The 16,963-nt window shown below is 39.0% G+C and overlaps 1 protein-coding gene across 1 annotated transcript in view; it reads left to right on the plus strand.

Annotated features, from left to right (window-relative positions):
- The window catches only part of adcy2a (adenylate cyclase 2a), a 57,545-nt gene that overhangs the window by 29,201 nt on the left and 11,381 nt on the right, over positions 1–16,963 (plus strand). The window contains exons 4-18 of the mRNA XM_061051001.1: positions 3,816–3,965; positions 6,904–7,052; positions 7,287–7,398; positions 8,262–8,389; positions 9,156–9,314; positions 9,496–9,628; positions 9,717–9,893; positions 9,984–10,027; positions 10,217–10,297; positions 10,515–10,584; positions 10,767–10,864; positions 11,076–11,160; positions 13,722–13,859; positions 14,898–15,017; positions 15,107–15,291. Of these exons, the coding sequence (XP_060906984.1) occupies positions 3,816–3,965; positions 6,904–7,052; positions 7,287–7,398; positions 8,262–8,389; positions 9,156–9,314; positions 9,496–9,628; positions 9,717–9,893; positions 9,984–10,027; positions 10,217–10,297; positions 10,515–10,584; positions 10,767–10,864; positions 11,076–11,160; positions 13,722–13,859; positions 14,898–15,017; positions 15,107–15,291 (1,829 nt within the window). The remainder of the gene's footprint in view (positions 1–3,815; positions 3,966–6,903; positions 7,053–7,286; positions 7,399–8,261; positions 8,390–9,155; positions 9,315–9,495; positions 9,629–9,716; positions 9,894–9,983; positions 10,028–10,216; positions 10,298–10,514; positions 10,585–10,766; positions 10,865–11,075; positions 11,161–13,721; positions 13,860–14,897; positions 15,018–15,106; positions 15,292–16,963) is intronic.

Genomic DNA, 16,963 nt, shown 5'->3' on the forward strand with positions numbered 1-16,963 from the left:
TTAGATGCATAAACAGCCTCTCGTTCCCATGTCTTCTGCCCCTTATGAATGCTAAAGTGAAAATATTAGGGAGACACAGACCTGATGGCAGTTTTTCTTTTTCTTTGTAATTGCATCTATTCCGGTTGCTACTGCCAGTCATCTGAAAGGTGTCCATTAACATTAAGCTAACTTTTCACGGTTTTGTACTTTGTTTTGTGGTCTGTCAGATTTTTGACAAAGACACAATGTTTAGTCTTTGAGCAAAATGTCACAGTCTTATTATTTTCTTCTTGCAAAAATATAAATCTTATGGGCCTATTTACACCAGAAGGAGAGCGAGAGAGCACATTGACTTTGTGATAATAAGGTCACCATTATGCTGGAAAGAAAGACTGAGACTGCAAGTGAAAGGTCCATTTTTGAGAATGAGACAAGGCAGGCCAGAATAAGTGAGTGGAAATGGGACTGTGGATGAAAAAGTGTAAAGTAGAGGGAGGAATGATTCCTTTTATAAGACTGAGGATACCATTACGTTTTCCATTTGCTTTAAATTCAGAGTATTGAGCTCAAGGATAGTAGTGTTCCTGGGGTTATTTACATTCACCTGTCCTGTCAAAATAGTTCCTCTAATTGAGTGATGTGCTGCGCTGCTATGAGGGAAGCATGACATTTGAGTGAAAATAAAGCATGTTGTTTTTATAATCTTCTGTCATGGTGTGATATTGACTGCATCGAGGGGACAGTTTACAAAAGGCGCACACATACAAAGGAAACACAATCGGTGTCCTTTAATGATCGTCTCTGGGTGTCGGCTTTTTCTGTTCATCTCTTATGACAAACAATACAGCATGACTTTATGTATGCATCACATCAGCCATGATGCCATTGATTCTTTCTATCTGTTGATATACTGTATAAAAGACTGGACGTATATCGTGATACCTGTGGCTCCGTGAGGCTGTAGACCCAGCCGCTCATGTTCGAGATTGTTAAAACTAATGGGGCAGAACATTTTAAGTTTTGCCTTAGGGGGATGTTTAATAAACATTGAAGTAATCAGTATCTAAACGAGGGATCTCCCTCATTGGAGTTTTGATTAAGCACATGTCAGGCTCAGTTTTGCTTTGGCAGACAGAGCTGTTATATTTCTAAAACAGGGTGCACTAACACGTAATTTGTTAGGAAGTAAATGCTAAAAAAGAAAACTGGACTAGAAATCATTCTTAAATTTCTATTTTTTATTTATGATTAAGATATTTTTTACAAGTTTAAGTTTGTTTTATTTTTTTGTTAATATGGAGGACTCTTATGAGCATCAGATTTCAATCATAAGCTTTACATATTCGTTTGCTGAACTGATTTAGCCTTTGTTACCAAAGGTGTAGGCTGCCAACAGTGTTGTGGTTAGCACTAGATGAAGACGGTTGGTGGTCTGTTTCCTGTCTGAACTGGGACCATTCTGTGTAGAGTTTGCCATTGCTCACTGTGTACATGCGAGTTCCTGTCGGGTACGTGTCAGCTTCCTCCCACACTCCAAAGACTTGCTCGTTAATTCAACTAGTGACTGTCAAATTGAGTGAAGGTGGCTCTTTGTTTGGGCTCTATGTGTTGGCTCTGTGATTGACTGTCAGCCTATCCAGGGTTAACCCCGTCTCTCTCAGAATGGCAGCAGTGATTGGCTTTCAGCCCTGGTGACCCAGAATGGAATTTGCTGTGGATGGATGGATACCAAAAGTACACATTTAAAATCAATATAATCGATTATTATTCTGAGCATATGACATTGTCCATATCACAAGTGATCCTTACACTGGGGGGATCCATGATAAATAGGAGCTCCATCACTTAAGCCATGCTGCAGTCAAATAGAGCCTGTAGTGGGATGTAGTGTTTGTCTTAATTACACTCATTAACAAACAAGCAGGTCTCCTTGTTTGCACTGAAACACAACTCAAGGGAAGATCTATTTCATCAATCAATCAATCAATCAACTTTTATTTGTATAGCGTCAACTCATAACAAGTGTTATCTCGAGACGCTTTACAAGAAGCAGGTAAAATACCTTACTCTTTGTCTGTTAACATTACAAAAAGCAGGTAAAAAGACCTTACTTCTGAAAGATCAGAAGAGAGTTGCTGACAAAATGTGAGCTCTGGGTTTGTATACCCTTCATTTCTCACTGTTTTTTTCCCCCACATATCCAGCGGGGTAGTGGAATGGTTGATGAAGCCACGATAAGGCTGATGTAGGAAATACAGTACGCTAGTTTTAGGCAGTAAACAGCAAAGCAGGGGCAGTTTTGTAGTTCACACACATCTGAGTTCCTTGTTTCTCCACTCTAATGTACTGTTTTTTTATGACTGGCACCATCTGCTTGTTTAAACTGTTTCCTTTTAATGTTCTCATTCACAAGAAAATGAATAAAGCTGGGATTGTATGAATGGCACTTTTCCTCTGGTGGCTTGATTTTGACATTTCTGCAGACACTTGATTGCAATGAGAAGCAGTTTAAGTGAAAATTTGGTGGAATTAACATGCTTTAAATTTTACGTAAAACCTGGGTACAATCACCTTGACCAGATATACGATAGCTTTAGCTTCTTACTGTTTTCATAAGAAGAATTCATTTACATTAGACTCTGGTCTTTTTTTTCCGGAGGGTTAAAGGGGCTATATGTAACATTCAAAAATACTGTGTTTGTAGTGATACCGCATGGCCGTTAGGTGAACTGCACCAGTAAGCTGTTGCTTGCTCCCCGTCGCATACTCGTCATACGTACTCGTACATACAAACACACGAACGAGCATCATCATCGGCCGTGAAACACTGGATATGTACGGGCATAATGTTTACAGAGGAGGTAAGTGGTCATACACATTTGACAGTCTGTGAAGGAGTCTGTGTGTCTGCATTCATTCTCCATCCTACAAACGACAATCTCTGCAGGCACTGGCTGAGAGCAGGAGTGTGTGATGAGTTTGTACTGTTGATCTCTGTAAGCGGAGCGGAGTGAGGAGGACGTTGAGAACGTGCTTAAAATGTCACTTCCTGGAGCTTTCACGTAAAATACGACCTGGGGAAAAATTGTATACAGGCAACACAGATAGACAGTGAACATCTACTTCTTCACATCAGTTAACCTATCGCTTATTAATGGGCAATAAAAAACGATTTATACATGTAAAAAGTTACATATAGAACCTTTAAGGTGTCTTTAAACTGGCCACTGGAGATGTTGATACAGCTTTTTTTTTACGTGTATAAAAAGAAACACATCAACATATTTTGTTTTATTCATATATTATTTTGGCACCCATTTGTTCGGGCTTCTTTTAAATGCAAAAATTGTAAGCTATCCATTATATATCTGACTAGAAAATGAATTTGGTGTTATATTCTTCTACTGGGGCATGATCTTCTATCTTCGTCTGGTTCGCATCTACTACTGTAAGTGTGCAATGTTCTTCATATAGTGCCAGATTGTTTCTTAAGTGTGTTTCTTAATGTTACTGTTGATGAATGGATGTTGTGCACTTTAAGGTGAAGGCATGTCCTAATCTTGTTCTATGTATAATGTATCGACTGTTACATAGGGTTACATATTCTCAGTGACGTAACCCATTGGTTACTGAAGGGGGATTTGGAAGCCCATCAATGGCGGTTGCCATATTGAAAATGCTCTCTCAACCTCACTTTTGGTCAACATATGAGATGTAGCTGAGGCGGATATTACGCCTCCTCGGGAACAGCTTCAACGTACCATCGTGCAGTCATATCAGTATTATGCATGAATCTTACAAACCCCACTTTTTTCTGTCTTCTTCCTTTACAGATTTTGGCGAATATCATCATCTTCATGTGTGGCAACATGGCGGGGGCGTACCACAAGCACCTCATGGAGTTGGCCCTGAAACAAACTTATCACGACACCTGCAACTGCATCAAGTCCCCGATTAAACTGGAGTTTGAGAAGAGACAGCAGGTAAAGTGGTAAATACGTCTTAATGACCATTGAGACAGAGAAAGTCAGACAGACAGGCAGTGATCGAGTACGTGGAGTGAGTTTGTTGGTGGAAATGATGATGTTGCTTATAATAATGATGGGAGTCAATTTGTGTACAAATGAGGATTGGATTTTGTAAACATTTGGGGCGAGTGTGGAGGGAATAGTGATGATGATTATTATGAAGTTAGGAGACCAACATAATGGCACACCCAGGATTTAAGGACTAATAATTAATCCTGAGAAAAACAACTGATGATGATTCACAAGTTTTCTTTTCTTTTTTTTCTTTGTCTTATATATGTCACTGTGTTCTCTTTGCACACATTTCTCATTGATCACTGAAATGAGTTAGTGGAATATGTTCACACATGGCTGTCAGTGGTTGGTGTTTCTGGATCAGGAAGGAAAGAGTCCACAGAGGATTCATGTCCTGAGTTTGGTTTTACAGAATGTGGTAACTGTTAATGACCTCAGTAAGTGTGATGAGTCCCTGGAGCATCCTGCATGTGCTAAATCCTCTGCAGTAAACGCTCTTTACCCTGTGACTGCTGTCAGAAGTCTGTGCAGTTGATATAAATGCTGTAATGTTATTTTTTTTCATTAGTTTGTTATTGAGTTGATCATTAGTCTTTCTAGTATCTAAGCTTTGAAAGTCCATCTGTATAACTTTACAGTGGTATTTTTCACATGTTTTTTTCCTAGCACTGTAATCTTAATGAAAGTGATTGGGCTTTGATACAGCTTCAGGCTTTCAGGATTACATTGCTAAACATGAGGGGATCAAACAGCATTCTTAATAGTGCTTTTGGACTCATATAATATCTCAGATAATAGAGATAAAATAAACAGTGATAATACTGGGGGCCTCATTTTACATGACTGAGAACAATTAAGAAACACAAAGAAAGTCATATTTTGTTGTTTCAAGGAACTACATCTATTTACATGAGCAAGTTTAATCGATACAAAATAGGAGTGTCAAATGATTCATCATTTAAATAATAAATTCCAGATTTGTAGTCCTTTTTAACAATGTAAGGCAATTCTTACCAGCTTCTTCATCTAGGAATCAAATGAATGCAAAGAAATGTTCTTCATGAACTTGACTTTTAGATTTATTTGAATAAGTGCTGCACTGCTACACCAGTGTGGTTTTAAACCATCACTTAGAGGTAGGAGACAGCATTAAAGTGCTTATTCTGTGGCACATAGTGTTTTTTCACAATTCTGTTACACGTGAGAAAATATGCAGGAGAACATGTACAAAATGATTCACTGATGTCCAAAGATACCCAAGGTCTTGCAACAATGCAACATTATTTTAATTTTTCAGTTTAGTTGCGTTCTCTTTTTCCTTATAGACCTGAGTCATCCACAATATTCACCAGCCTCGGTCAGTTGCAACCCGCTTAGCAAGCGCTAGAGTTTAATACCTCAATGATGTTAATCCACAGGACTGATTAGTTCAACCAGTAAAGCCCGGATGTGGTAGCTTGATCAAACTTGAAGTACTCTGATAATGTTTTTATTCCATTTGACACAAGAGCGTCATACTTTTTACTTTTCAACTGAGCTGTCTGGGGGTTTGTTTTCAAAAGCGCAGTGTTGTTGTTATTTACAGTTTCTGCAGCATCAAAAAGGGACAGAAAGGAAGCTTACGTAATGCGCTGAAGGGGACACAGTAGAACTCGATTAACTCGATTAAAAAATATATATATGTTGCATAAATCTTGGCCCCAGCTAGCTTCTGAATACAGCTGCGTTGTAGTCCGTGGCAAGTTATGTAGTCAGATGAGGGGGGTGAAACCAGCTGTTGTTGTGAACAACCAGGCTTTGGGTGGGGCTGGTTATCCCTATGGGTGAATTCTGCTTGTGTTGTTAGAACTGTCATGAGTGGAGCTGATATTGCCTCAGGTTGAGCATCTCGCAGCAGCCCCGGAGTACTGCTGCGGTGGCGACAGATGGTAGTAACTGTGCAGAGAAACATTCCTCTAAGGCGCTCATAATGTATGTTGTTTGGTGCATGCTTTTATCCAGAGTGCTCTGCAGTACAGTGAGTGGATACATTTTCAGTATGAGTAGTCCAAGGGGGACTATGTGGATTCATCATAAACTCAGATCTCTGCCAGTGTTAGCATCCTCAACAGACCTCCACTTATGTACAACTCTCTGAGCAGAGCTAAGGGTTCATAATCAATGGTGCAAAACCTGTCAAGTTCAGGGTGACATTGGTTTAATTAAGTGCTTCCTCTTGTCCTGAACGTCTCATAACCACAAGAGGAATTATATTTGCTCATTACTGAACTGGTTGAATAAAACCTACAGCAGCCTCAGAGAAAAAACTGACTGAAAGTTAAGGATTTCTAAATTGTGTTGTGAAAAGGATCTGTGTTCTGCTGGCTGCCAATGAAATAATGAGCAGTGTAATACGTTTACTTTGAGGAGCAGAAAGTCAACCTCACACAATGTAGTGTCCAATTAACCATGACTTTGTACTTGAAGCGTTCACTCTGTCAGCAGAGTTAAATGTTTCAAACTAAATTTTGAAATGAAAAGTTTGCTGAAAAAACAAACTTTCACTTTAATAACATAATTTTCAAAACATTGGTGCCCGAAGTTTGTCTTTATCAATAAAGCTTTGCCTTTTTTTGCAACAGCAGTACTTCATATCACTCCAAATCTTGGGTCATGTGACTGAGATATGCTCATCGAAACTTTTGGGCTATTTGTTGAGAACACAGTCGGAGCTATTAAACTAACTCATGGGTGCCGTCTGAAATGAGATGTTTTCCCATAAGAATCCTTTACCTATTTATTCTTTGATCTAAATTGCTTTAAAATGTAATACCCTGTTTGTTTTCTTTGATAACCCTGAATCTGCCTGCTTAATGTCTTCTGTCTATAATGCCATTAGGAGCGTCTCCTGCTGTCTCTGCTGCCGGCTCATATTGCTCGGGTGATGAAAGCGGAGATCATCCAGAGACTGAAGGGTCCAAACTTCGGCCAGATGGAGAACACAAACAATTTTCACAACCTCTATGTCCAGAGACACACTAACGTCAGGCAAGTATTCTTTATTTTTATAAACCATCAATACTACAAAGCAGTACTGTATTGTACTTGTAAAGCATATATGACAGTGACGGATAACGTATATGTGCCTTTATTCAAATATGAACACATAACGCTGCCTTAGTTTATGTGAATGGTTTTGAAGAACACAGTTGCTTATAACTTAGCTTTTCAAACCCACTGTATTTCATCACATTGATTAATTTATATGTGTCCTCTCTCTAGTATACTGTATGCAGACATTGTGGGATTCACACGGCTGGCCAGTGACTGCTCACCTGGGGAGCTGGTGCACATGCTGAATGAGCTGTTTGGCAAATTTGATCAAATTGCCAAGGTAAACGATTCATTACTCGACTCTGTAACAAGTGATAACTGTGCTTTTTCTATCAGAGGCTGTACAAAAAAGAAAAAAAAACATGATATATGATCATAAAAAACATGCTTTTGATGATGCTACTTTTATTTAAGATTAAGATTTACTTTTATTGATCCCCGCAAGGGGAGATTTCAGTTTTTACACTCTGTTTATCATGCAACACTGAAAATACACACAGCAGAAACAGGATCCTATGGACATGCACTAATGGAGAGATGTCAGAGTGACGGAGCTGCCCACAGTGGGCGCTCCTGAGCTGGTGGTGGGGAGGGGGTTTGGTGTCTTGCTCAAGGGCACCTGGCACCTCTCCAGCTACCAGACCAACTTCCATATTTGGTCCGCACAGGGACTTGAACCAGCGACCCTCCGGTTCCCAACCCAAGTCCCTACAGACTGAGCTACTGCCTTTATGGTCACTGTTTGTTGCTTCGTGAGGCATTTATTGAATTCCTGCAAATAATTGCTCATAGATTATTGTGATGCTGCACTGAGAAATTGACAATGCAGATTTAATCCAGTGTTCGCTGCTTATTTCTTAACAAAAAATGTTTTTCTTTCAGCTATCTTAACCTTGAGCTGTACATAGTGTGTCTGAATCAGTTTAATCATACACCGTAAAACAGATCAAAGGAAATAAAGAGCGTGAGAATAACAGAGTAAAAGAAATTGTAGCTATGAGGCATGCTGAATATAAAGAACAAGTTAGATTTTTGTATGAAGAGTAATAATGTGATAATATCAAAGAGCCTCACAAACTGTCCATCAAAAAGACCTCTGTTCGACCCTCTGTGTCTGAGTCTGTTTCAACTTTCTATTCGTAGGAAAATGAATGTATGCGGATCAAAATCCTCGGTGACTGTTACTACTGTGTGTCCGGTCTGCCGGAGTCTCTGCCCAACCATGCAAAGAACTGTGTGAAAATGGGGCTGGACATGTGTGAAGCCATCAAGTAAGTACCAGTTGAATGATGGGGCTGCTGATAAATGATGGTCTCAATTCTGAATAGCTAACTTCTCTGTCACTTTAAAGTATGTCACAAATAGTCCTAAAAACTGCTCCAAGTTTTTGAAGTGCTAATGTAGTTTAACATGTGTTCATATCAAACATATCACATGATCTGTCCTGAGATTAAATTCACTTAAATAAAGCGACAAATTACTTCATGCTACTTTTTGTTTGTGTTAACTTAGTTTAATCCTGAAGACTTGGAAGAGTCTCATTAAACTCCTAGAACTTTTAAGGACTGTTTTTGAATACCTGCTTTTTCAAAGGTTGTTCAGGTATGCCTTTAAACACAGAGCTCTCCGACTGAAGCACCCCTCATCTTAATGATGACAAGTACTCGCTAAGCATCAACTCAGGTCCCATTAACTTTTGATTGCCAATTAAGCTTCATCAAATGTGAGGTGTTGAGTGTGAGGTCTTATCTCAACTTTACACATCAGTGGGAGCAGAAAAAAGGAGGAGGCTGATAAACAATTAAAGGAGATAAAGACCTTCAATCATAAAGTTGAGCTGTGGAATATTTGATACTGAATATCAGGTTCAGCAATTGTTTTTCCTGTGATTTTTTTTTCTTCTCTCTAGTGTTTTAGTTGTCTGCATTCCGCATCAGCAAACATGCATTTCCTCTCTTTTCTAACGAGACATACAGTTAGGGTAATGATTTTTCTTCTTTCTTCACATTACAAGGGTTTTCTTTTGGTGTTTGACAGGAAAGTTCGAGATGCGACAGGGGTCGACATCAACATGCGTGTGGGTGTGCATTCTGGGAACGTCCTGTGTGGTGTGATTGGACTCCAAAAATGGCAGTATGACGTTTGGTCACATGATGTAACGCTGGCCAATCACATGGAGGCAGGAGGTGTACCTGGGTGAGTTAACTGGAAGTAAAGCAACAGCACGTTTGCACGAGGTTACAAAACATTGTCAAAACATTTTTTTGTGATACCTTGAGTCTCCATCAATTTGTCTCTTGTTACTCTGTATCTTTTCTTAAAGATACCAGAAGGATACCCTGATGCATTTCTATTTTTCATATCTTTTTGTTGACAGGAGAGTTCACATCACCTCAGTGACACTGGAGCATCTGAATGGTTCCTATAAGGTGGAAGATGGGGAAGGACAAGAGAGAGACCCTTACCTGAAAGAACATGGAGTGATCACTTATCTTGTCATCAACCCAAAGGTGTTGTCAGTCACACAAAGTAAAAGAATACTTAAATAAAATAAAATGTCAAAAAGAAAAGTTGCACAACTTCCTTGTTTTTTCCCAGGTGGAGCGTTGGAGCCCACAGCATCATTACAGACCCAGACCCACACTATACGGAGCAAAGATGAGAGCATCAGTCAGGATGACCCGCTACTTGGAGTCCTGGGGAGCAGCCAAGCCCTTCGCCAACCTGCACCACAGAGACAGCATGACTAACGAGAACGGGAAGATCAGCACTGCTGTGTGTGATTTTATTCTAAACATATGTTGTGAATGGGGAAGCTCAGATCGACCTCGTAACCCGCCTCTTTCCTCTTTACTCTGTGTGTAGGACGTGCCAATGGGGCAGTATCACTTCCAGAGGAGATCGGAAAGGCAAGCTGCTCATTTTTCAGCTCCAGCACGATTTTCCTTTGGCAGGATAATACTCGTCTCTTAACAGTACAGAGACAGACAACAAGATGTTTAATAAGACTAGACTTCTGCTCAAAGCTGGGATGTGGGTGACTAATACTATATAATCCTTAGAGATATTGTGTCTCTTTTCTTTGTTACACATTAAAGGACTAAGTCTCAGAAGAAACGTTTTGAGGAGGAACTCAACGAGAGGATGATCAGGACCTTTGATGGGATAAATGCACAAAAGTATGGGTCATTTTTAAACTCAGAGAAGATTACAACATAATGTATCTTTTTAATGTAGCGGAAATATAACTGAATATCTACCCATTTTTATCTTGATTGGACAACCTTCAATGTTATGTATTAAGACAATCTTTTAAACCTTTTACAGTTTCTTTATCCTCCTTTTTTTTATCTTGTCTTTACAAATAAGTATTAATATCCGTCTCAATGCTTCCAGACAGTGGCTCAAGTCTGAGGACATCCAAAGAATATCGTTATTCTTTCACAACAAATCCTTGGAGAAAGAGGTAAGTAAAGGGGGTACACAAGACAATCACAGAAGCTCTCATTACTGCTGCTCCCTCACATTACCATGAGCTCTTCAAAACTGAAGGGGGTCTTGCGATGTCTGAGTGCCCAGCTGCGGAGCTTCAGTGTTAGTTGTAAAAGGCCTTCTTTTTAATCTTGACCTTCTTCCCTCTCATTTCAGTACAGAGCAACAACTTTACCGGCCTTCAAATACTACGTCACCTGTGCCTGTTTGATCTTCTTCTGCATTTTTATTGTGCAGATTCTCGTCCTTCCAAAGTACGTGGGCTGTAATTCAAACTTTTCGAAGACTAAAATACTTACTTACAGAAGGCTGTTTGTGACACATTTTTATCCTTGTGCTTTAGAGATGTTATGTAGTTTATAACACAATAATTTAGATGTACTACATGTTATTTTGTGTAAAGTCCATTGGTATGAAAATCTAAGTAAACTACACATGATAACTTATTTTCTTTGTGATTTTTAGGACATTTGTCTTGGGAATATCCTTTGGAATGGCTTTTCTTATCCTGTCCTTGATTCTCTTCATTTGCTTCATCGGACACTTCTTGGTGAGTTAATGAGTCCGCCTGTATTTCATGTGGATACGCTCAACTCCTAATGTGTGCTTGTGTGCTTAATGTTTTTCCTAATGTCTTACCAAAGGAACATGAGTGGTCCAAGGGCCCCTCTGGTCAGCTCTACAGCTCATTTAGTGTCCTTGTTGTTACTCTAACTTCCCCTTTGATTAACTCAAGTGCCACTGTGATACATTTTAATCCTAGCTGAGTGCAGGAAACAGGTGAAGCCTTGTGCACACCACTGCTATAGTGGATGCCTCTGGAGACAACTATAAGACATGTGTAGATTTATCAATGGAAGGTCAAACTAGATCATTCCTGGTTTTCATCGTTGTAGTGATGTGCAGAGGACTCTCGTAGAGCATACGTCATGTGTTTGCCTTTAAGATATTTAGAAAATGCCGACTTATTTTGTGGTTTATGCTATCTGAAATTTAAAAACAGATTTCTAACTGCCTTTAAATACCCTCTTCATGTCTGCAGATATTGCCTCTGCAGTTGTATTAAGCCACTTGAAGATAGTGGAGGGCTTCCAGCTCTCGTCTGTGTTACTCCGTGTTTAGTAAAACTAAATGAAAGAACAGAAAAAAGAAAATGGGGCTGGGGGGCGATAAAAAAGTAATGACTATTAAAACTTTATAGGTCCTGTGTAATTCTGTAACCGCAGGCAAGTACGACCAATCCTCCCCAATGTTTTTTTTTTTTTTTTACATTATAGAAACATGGCTGTCTGCCTCTCTGCTGCACTGTGCTCCCCAGGCTCAAAAAACAAAACACAACACTTGAAAGCTAAAGTTGACACTCATCCTGCTGCCTTTTGTCAGCTTCATTTGGCATTTCTTCACTTCATGTTATTGTCCCCTTCCTCCAGATATCGCAGACAGTCTTCCCAAACTTTCTTTTACAGCTTCTGTTTAATAATTCAGAATCAGCCCAGAGGTCATGAATCCATAACACTAATGTATATGATTCACTCGGCACAGTATAAAAAACTGTATTTTAGTTTCATTCAGTTCCTCATGCCACACGGGGACATGAACAATGAAAAGATTCCTTTTCTCCATTAAGAGTTTTAGGACAGAAAAACAAGCTTTTCATGAACAGCATAAATATTTTATTGAATGAGTGAATTATTCAGTAGGACTTGAATCAGGATATTCTTTATTACAATCATAAATGAGGACTGTGTCATTTCAAAGGCAGTCACAGTGTCCCTCATGCACTTAATCCCTCAATATTAGAAGTATTTATTACAAATGATAGCTATACATATTTTTATCTCCTAATGTTATATTTGACTTCTGAAAGAGTGGATAACTTTAACCACCCAGGAGGTTTCATTTTTAAGGTTTCACTGCAAAACCCCAACATGCTTCACTGTGCCTAGTTGTTTTATTTCCGTCTCAAAACAAGAGATTCAACTTTGGGAGCATTTCTTGAAGAAACATTGTCACTGTTGGATGCAAATGATGGTTTGATTGCTTTGAAAGGTTGAACATGGTATTTGATTAACTGACTTGCATATTCTGCTGATCCTGTTACTGTATAACATATTCCACCCTGACAGATTCTCTTCCATGTCTTTTAAATCTACCCTTTTCATCAAGTCATGCATACCATTAAGTGCTGGTCTAGAGGTGAAATTGTGTACTAATTACATGTTTTCAAAACAAAATTGTGTCCCACTGGCTCTACATTTCAACAATAATCCTGCTGGTGCATGATACATTCTGCCAGCCCTGATTTATTGTATTGTAATGTGCACCCCTGAGCTATTCAAATGTCACATCCACTCAGGCCCACATGCTCGGAAATTGCTCGGAGATTGCTGTGAATCAAGCAAACAATTTTGGCTTTTGGCAACAGGCCGAGGCAGAATTCGCAGCAACCTGGAGAGATATCATTCCCGCATTTTATATTCAAATTTAAAATATAAATATTTTAAAGTCATTATGTGTTGACTGTCAAGTATATCTGTGTTAAAATGAAGGGCATGATTACACATTGGGTACTTGGCTAACAATAACAGCTCAGTAATGACCTGATTGTAAAGCAGGAGGTTGAAGCCACCTAGACAACAACCCTTAGTTTTAATAAACGTCAGAAAATTGACATGGCAGTCTGAATGCTTTGTGGTGGCTGTATAAACTGTCACGGTTGCATCATTTCACAATGACTGAATCACTTGTAGTGGTCTTTTTGTGCTGCTGTTATTTCATGCAGTTTGAAGTATATTGCAGCATGCGTCATTAAGTTGATAGGAAACCTCTTTTCCATTATTGTATGACTCCAGAAGCTGCGGTTATTGGGAGTTTAACAGTAATAGGTGCTTCAGTTGTACTTTCCCTTTCAATTTCACAGTAATTTTCAATAGTCGACAGAAATTCTTCATTTGTTATTGTGCAAGTATCTCATAATATGCATGTCCCTGCCATAATTCTTTTTCACGTGTGTTTTGTGTGTTTGATCCTATCTGCAGCCTGTAATATCTAAATCATGTTGTTCTACTTGGAGTAATATATTCCTGTGTCTTTGTGTGTGTGTCCCTGCAGCACTGCAGTAAAAGCGCCTCCACTTCTTGGATGTGGCTGCTGAGGTCATCAGTCATTATTGCCAACAAGCCATGGCCCCGCATCACTCTCACCATGACGACCACAGCTCTAATACTCATAATGGCCGTCTTCAACATGGTAAGCTTTTATGTGCAGGTTGTGCGGGATGGGAGGGACACCAATTAGGCTTCATAAGGAATGAAGAGCTACGACCGTTTAGATGCCAATCATATTACTTGGTATTGAATGTAGGAATGCAGCATGAAGTCACATGAAAAATGAAAGGCCACTAGTGGTTTTTAAGGAAAAGGATCTAGGAACTTTAAGGTCATATACATCCAACAAACTTTCATAGTTACTGGTGTGTTGCTGAGATAATATTATATTAAACAACTTAAATATTTATTACTACATAGGTAAAAAATGATACAGTGCTACAGCAGAACTTTTGTCTAACATTTTAATTAAATGTTTATCTCTGTGCTTTTGGTTTCCTTTGTTCAAAAGACCCAAATAAACCACATATTTCAATACTCAGGCAACTGCTGGAATGGAGTTTTTAGTTTTTTACCAAGCCTTATATATCCTTCAGCTCATTTCAAAGATGATGGTTTCTATACATTACTGTGCAGTATTTGCATGAAGTGATAACAGACTGAGTTTATGACAGTTGTCATTTTTTCCACTCAGCTCTCCTCCATCAATTTTTAAGTTGATTCTGTTTTTCTGTGGAGGGAAAAAAAGGATCAAATTAAAAAGGCTTGGTTAAAGGTGAAATAGTACCCCAAGGCTTGTGGTGAAGTTGAGTGATAAAGCAGGGTGTCAGGATCCTGGTTTTAACCTGCACACAAATCGATTTCAGAGATTATAATCTTGTTTTGCAGCTGATGCGGGTCACTTGCTCTGGGGGGGGGGACCACATTAATTTGTCTTTGCTTGGTTTACCCTGCAGGGTTCACTTTTAAGGACATTATTGAATGGTTGTCACTATTGCCCTCTTATCTAATGAGACTCGATTTTCCTACGGCAATTACATTGTAGACTAGGGTTTTCTTCCCCAAACACGGACGTGTAGGCCAAGCAGACAGAGAAAGTGTGTTTAGAATTTGCATGTGAATGGTTTGGATTGTTTTCTGCAGTCAATTTCTGCTGACTTCCTGTTTTTTTTTTTTACAGTTCTTTTTGGAGGATAATTTGTTATCTCCTGTTCCTGTTTACAATTCATCCAATGAAACTTTGGTTTACCCTAATGGACAACTAATCGCCTTCCCAGGAAGAAACAATTTCTACCTTCCTGTAAGCGGAGTTGAACATTATCATTATCATTCTCCTCACTGAAGCTTTCAAATCAACCAACCTGTCCTTCTCTTCCTCTGTTTTTCCAGTATTTAATTTACAGTTGCATTCTGGGCCTCATCTCATGCTCGGTTTTCCTGAGAATAAACTATGAGCTGAAGATGATCATCATGTTGACCGCTGTGGTGGTTTACAACATCATTATTCTACAAACACACGCCTCTCTGCTGGATGAATACAGCAGATTTCTGTACAAGACTGAGAGCCTGGACAGGTAGGTGCACAGTGACAAAAACAAAACATTCAAGAGAGCTTGACAGAGGGATTTAGAGAGTCAGTGTGTGTGAAAAGAGAGAATTTAGTGAGTCGGAGAGACGTAAAGGCAGTTACGTTAAAATGAAAATCATGTGAGAAGGTAAAGAGGTAAGAAATAGAAATCAGATTTACCATGAGGTCTTCTTTCAGTCAAGCGAGTCAAGAATAGCTTCAAATGGAGGCACCCAGGGGGCATCGTTTGCAGGTGCCACAACCACTTAAACTGGTTTCTCTCGATGTCGATATCTTCCCGATAACCTTCTCTTTCTCTCAACCTGTTTGTACTCACACACAGCCCCTATAGAGGAAGGGAAGGAGGTAAAGAAATTGTGCACTAGGCCATGCATCAGCAACCCATTGATTACGTCACAAAGCAGGCCAGCTTAGAAGAGCCTTTATCTGATGTATTCAAGCTTTGTGTTGGGTCCATACACATGGCTCAGTGTATTGTAGACATTATCTACGATAAAGTGTTGAAGTTGGATTAAAGGTTCACTTTTTGAATTTTGGTTTATATAAATAATATAGATACAAAACAGCTGTTTTACACCCCTAGAATATAACAAACTACAGGTTAATCTTAATCATCTTCGGCCTTCATCAGTGATGAGACTCACACCTATCTGTGAAAATAGATGTATTCATATTGTTAAGTAATGTTATGCTAAAGGTAAGGTTGTAGGTACACTGCAGATACTGATGCTCGACAGAACCTCACATGTTTAGTGTTTGTGCATAAGCAAAGGGAAGAACCATCCCTCTGTCCACTCTTCCTGCATGGTGGTATCACAGAGTATTCAGCTTCAACAAGTCTTACACATGCAACAATTCGCATCACAACTCTTGTACCGGTCCGTTTCTGACAGTTTATCTCACAGTAATTCAGGATGATCATCTCAAAAGATTGAGCCAACACAAACTAGTTTTTGGATCAGGTAGATTGTGTCACCATACTGCCTTTGTTATCTATCTATTTTTTATTTGTTTTCTGTTTCTTCTTGTTTGTCATTTACAGTAGTATGTCACTAGTTTTGTCAGGCTATCACATCTGTAAAAAAAAAAAGAAAAGGAAGTATATTATGAAAAATAAGGCCCACCATATGAAGAAGTTTACAGCAGTATTATTGCAAAGTCTCTGACCCCTTTAATCAACATTTTGGTAGATCTCAAACAGTGAGTCTCCACTATTTAAAAATAATATACATCAATACCAAACATAATGTCTGTAACTTCATAATACACAACTAGAATTTTAATTTGAATGAACTAAAAGTCTTAACTTTAACTTATAACATTTTGAGCAGCCTACTCTAAGAATGTTAAAGTATGAAGCATATGATGACATATGTATATTGAGTGTTACAGTGAAGGTCCAATCAGTCTCTATCTGATTGATAAATAAAAATTGGATGGCTAATGCCAGCAAAACCTTTGTTAGTTCTACAATGTGGCCTGATCCACAATTCACACAGCTATAGTACAACATTATTCTCATTATACTGTAAGTAGCAGCTACAACCAGCAGCTACAAAAACTGTGAGCTTTGACAATGTCATGAAACATGTGATCAGTTTATACAAACCAGCAAACCATTCATAATCCCCCTGACAGCAATGAGTCTGGACTTTGTC

This window comes from Labrus mixtus, chromosome 11 (genome assembly GCF_963584025.1).
Source record: "Labrus mixtus chromosome 11, fLabMix1.1, whole genome shotgun sequence".
NCBI lineage: Eukaryota > Metazoa > Chordata > Actinopteri > Labriformes > Labridae > Labrus > Labrus mixtus.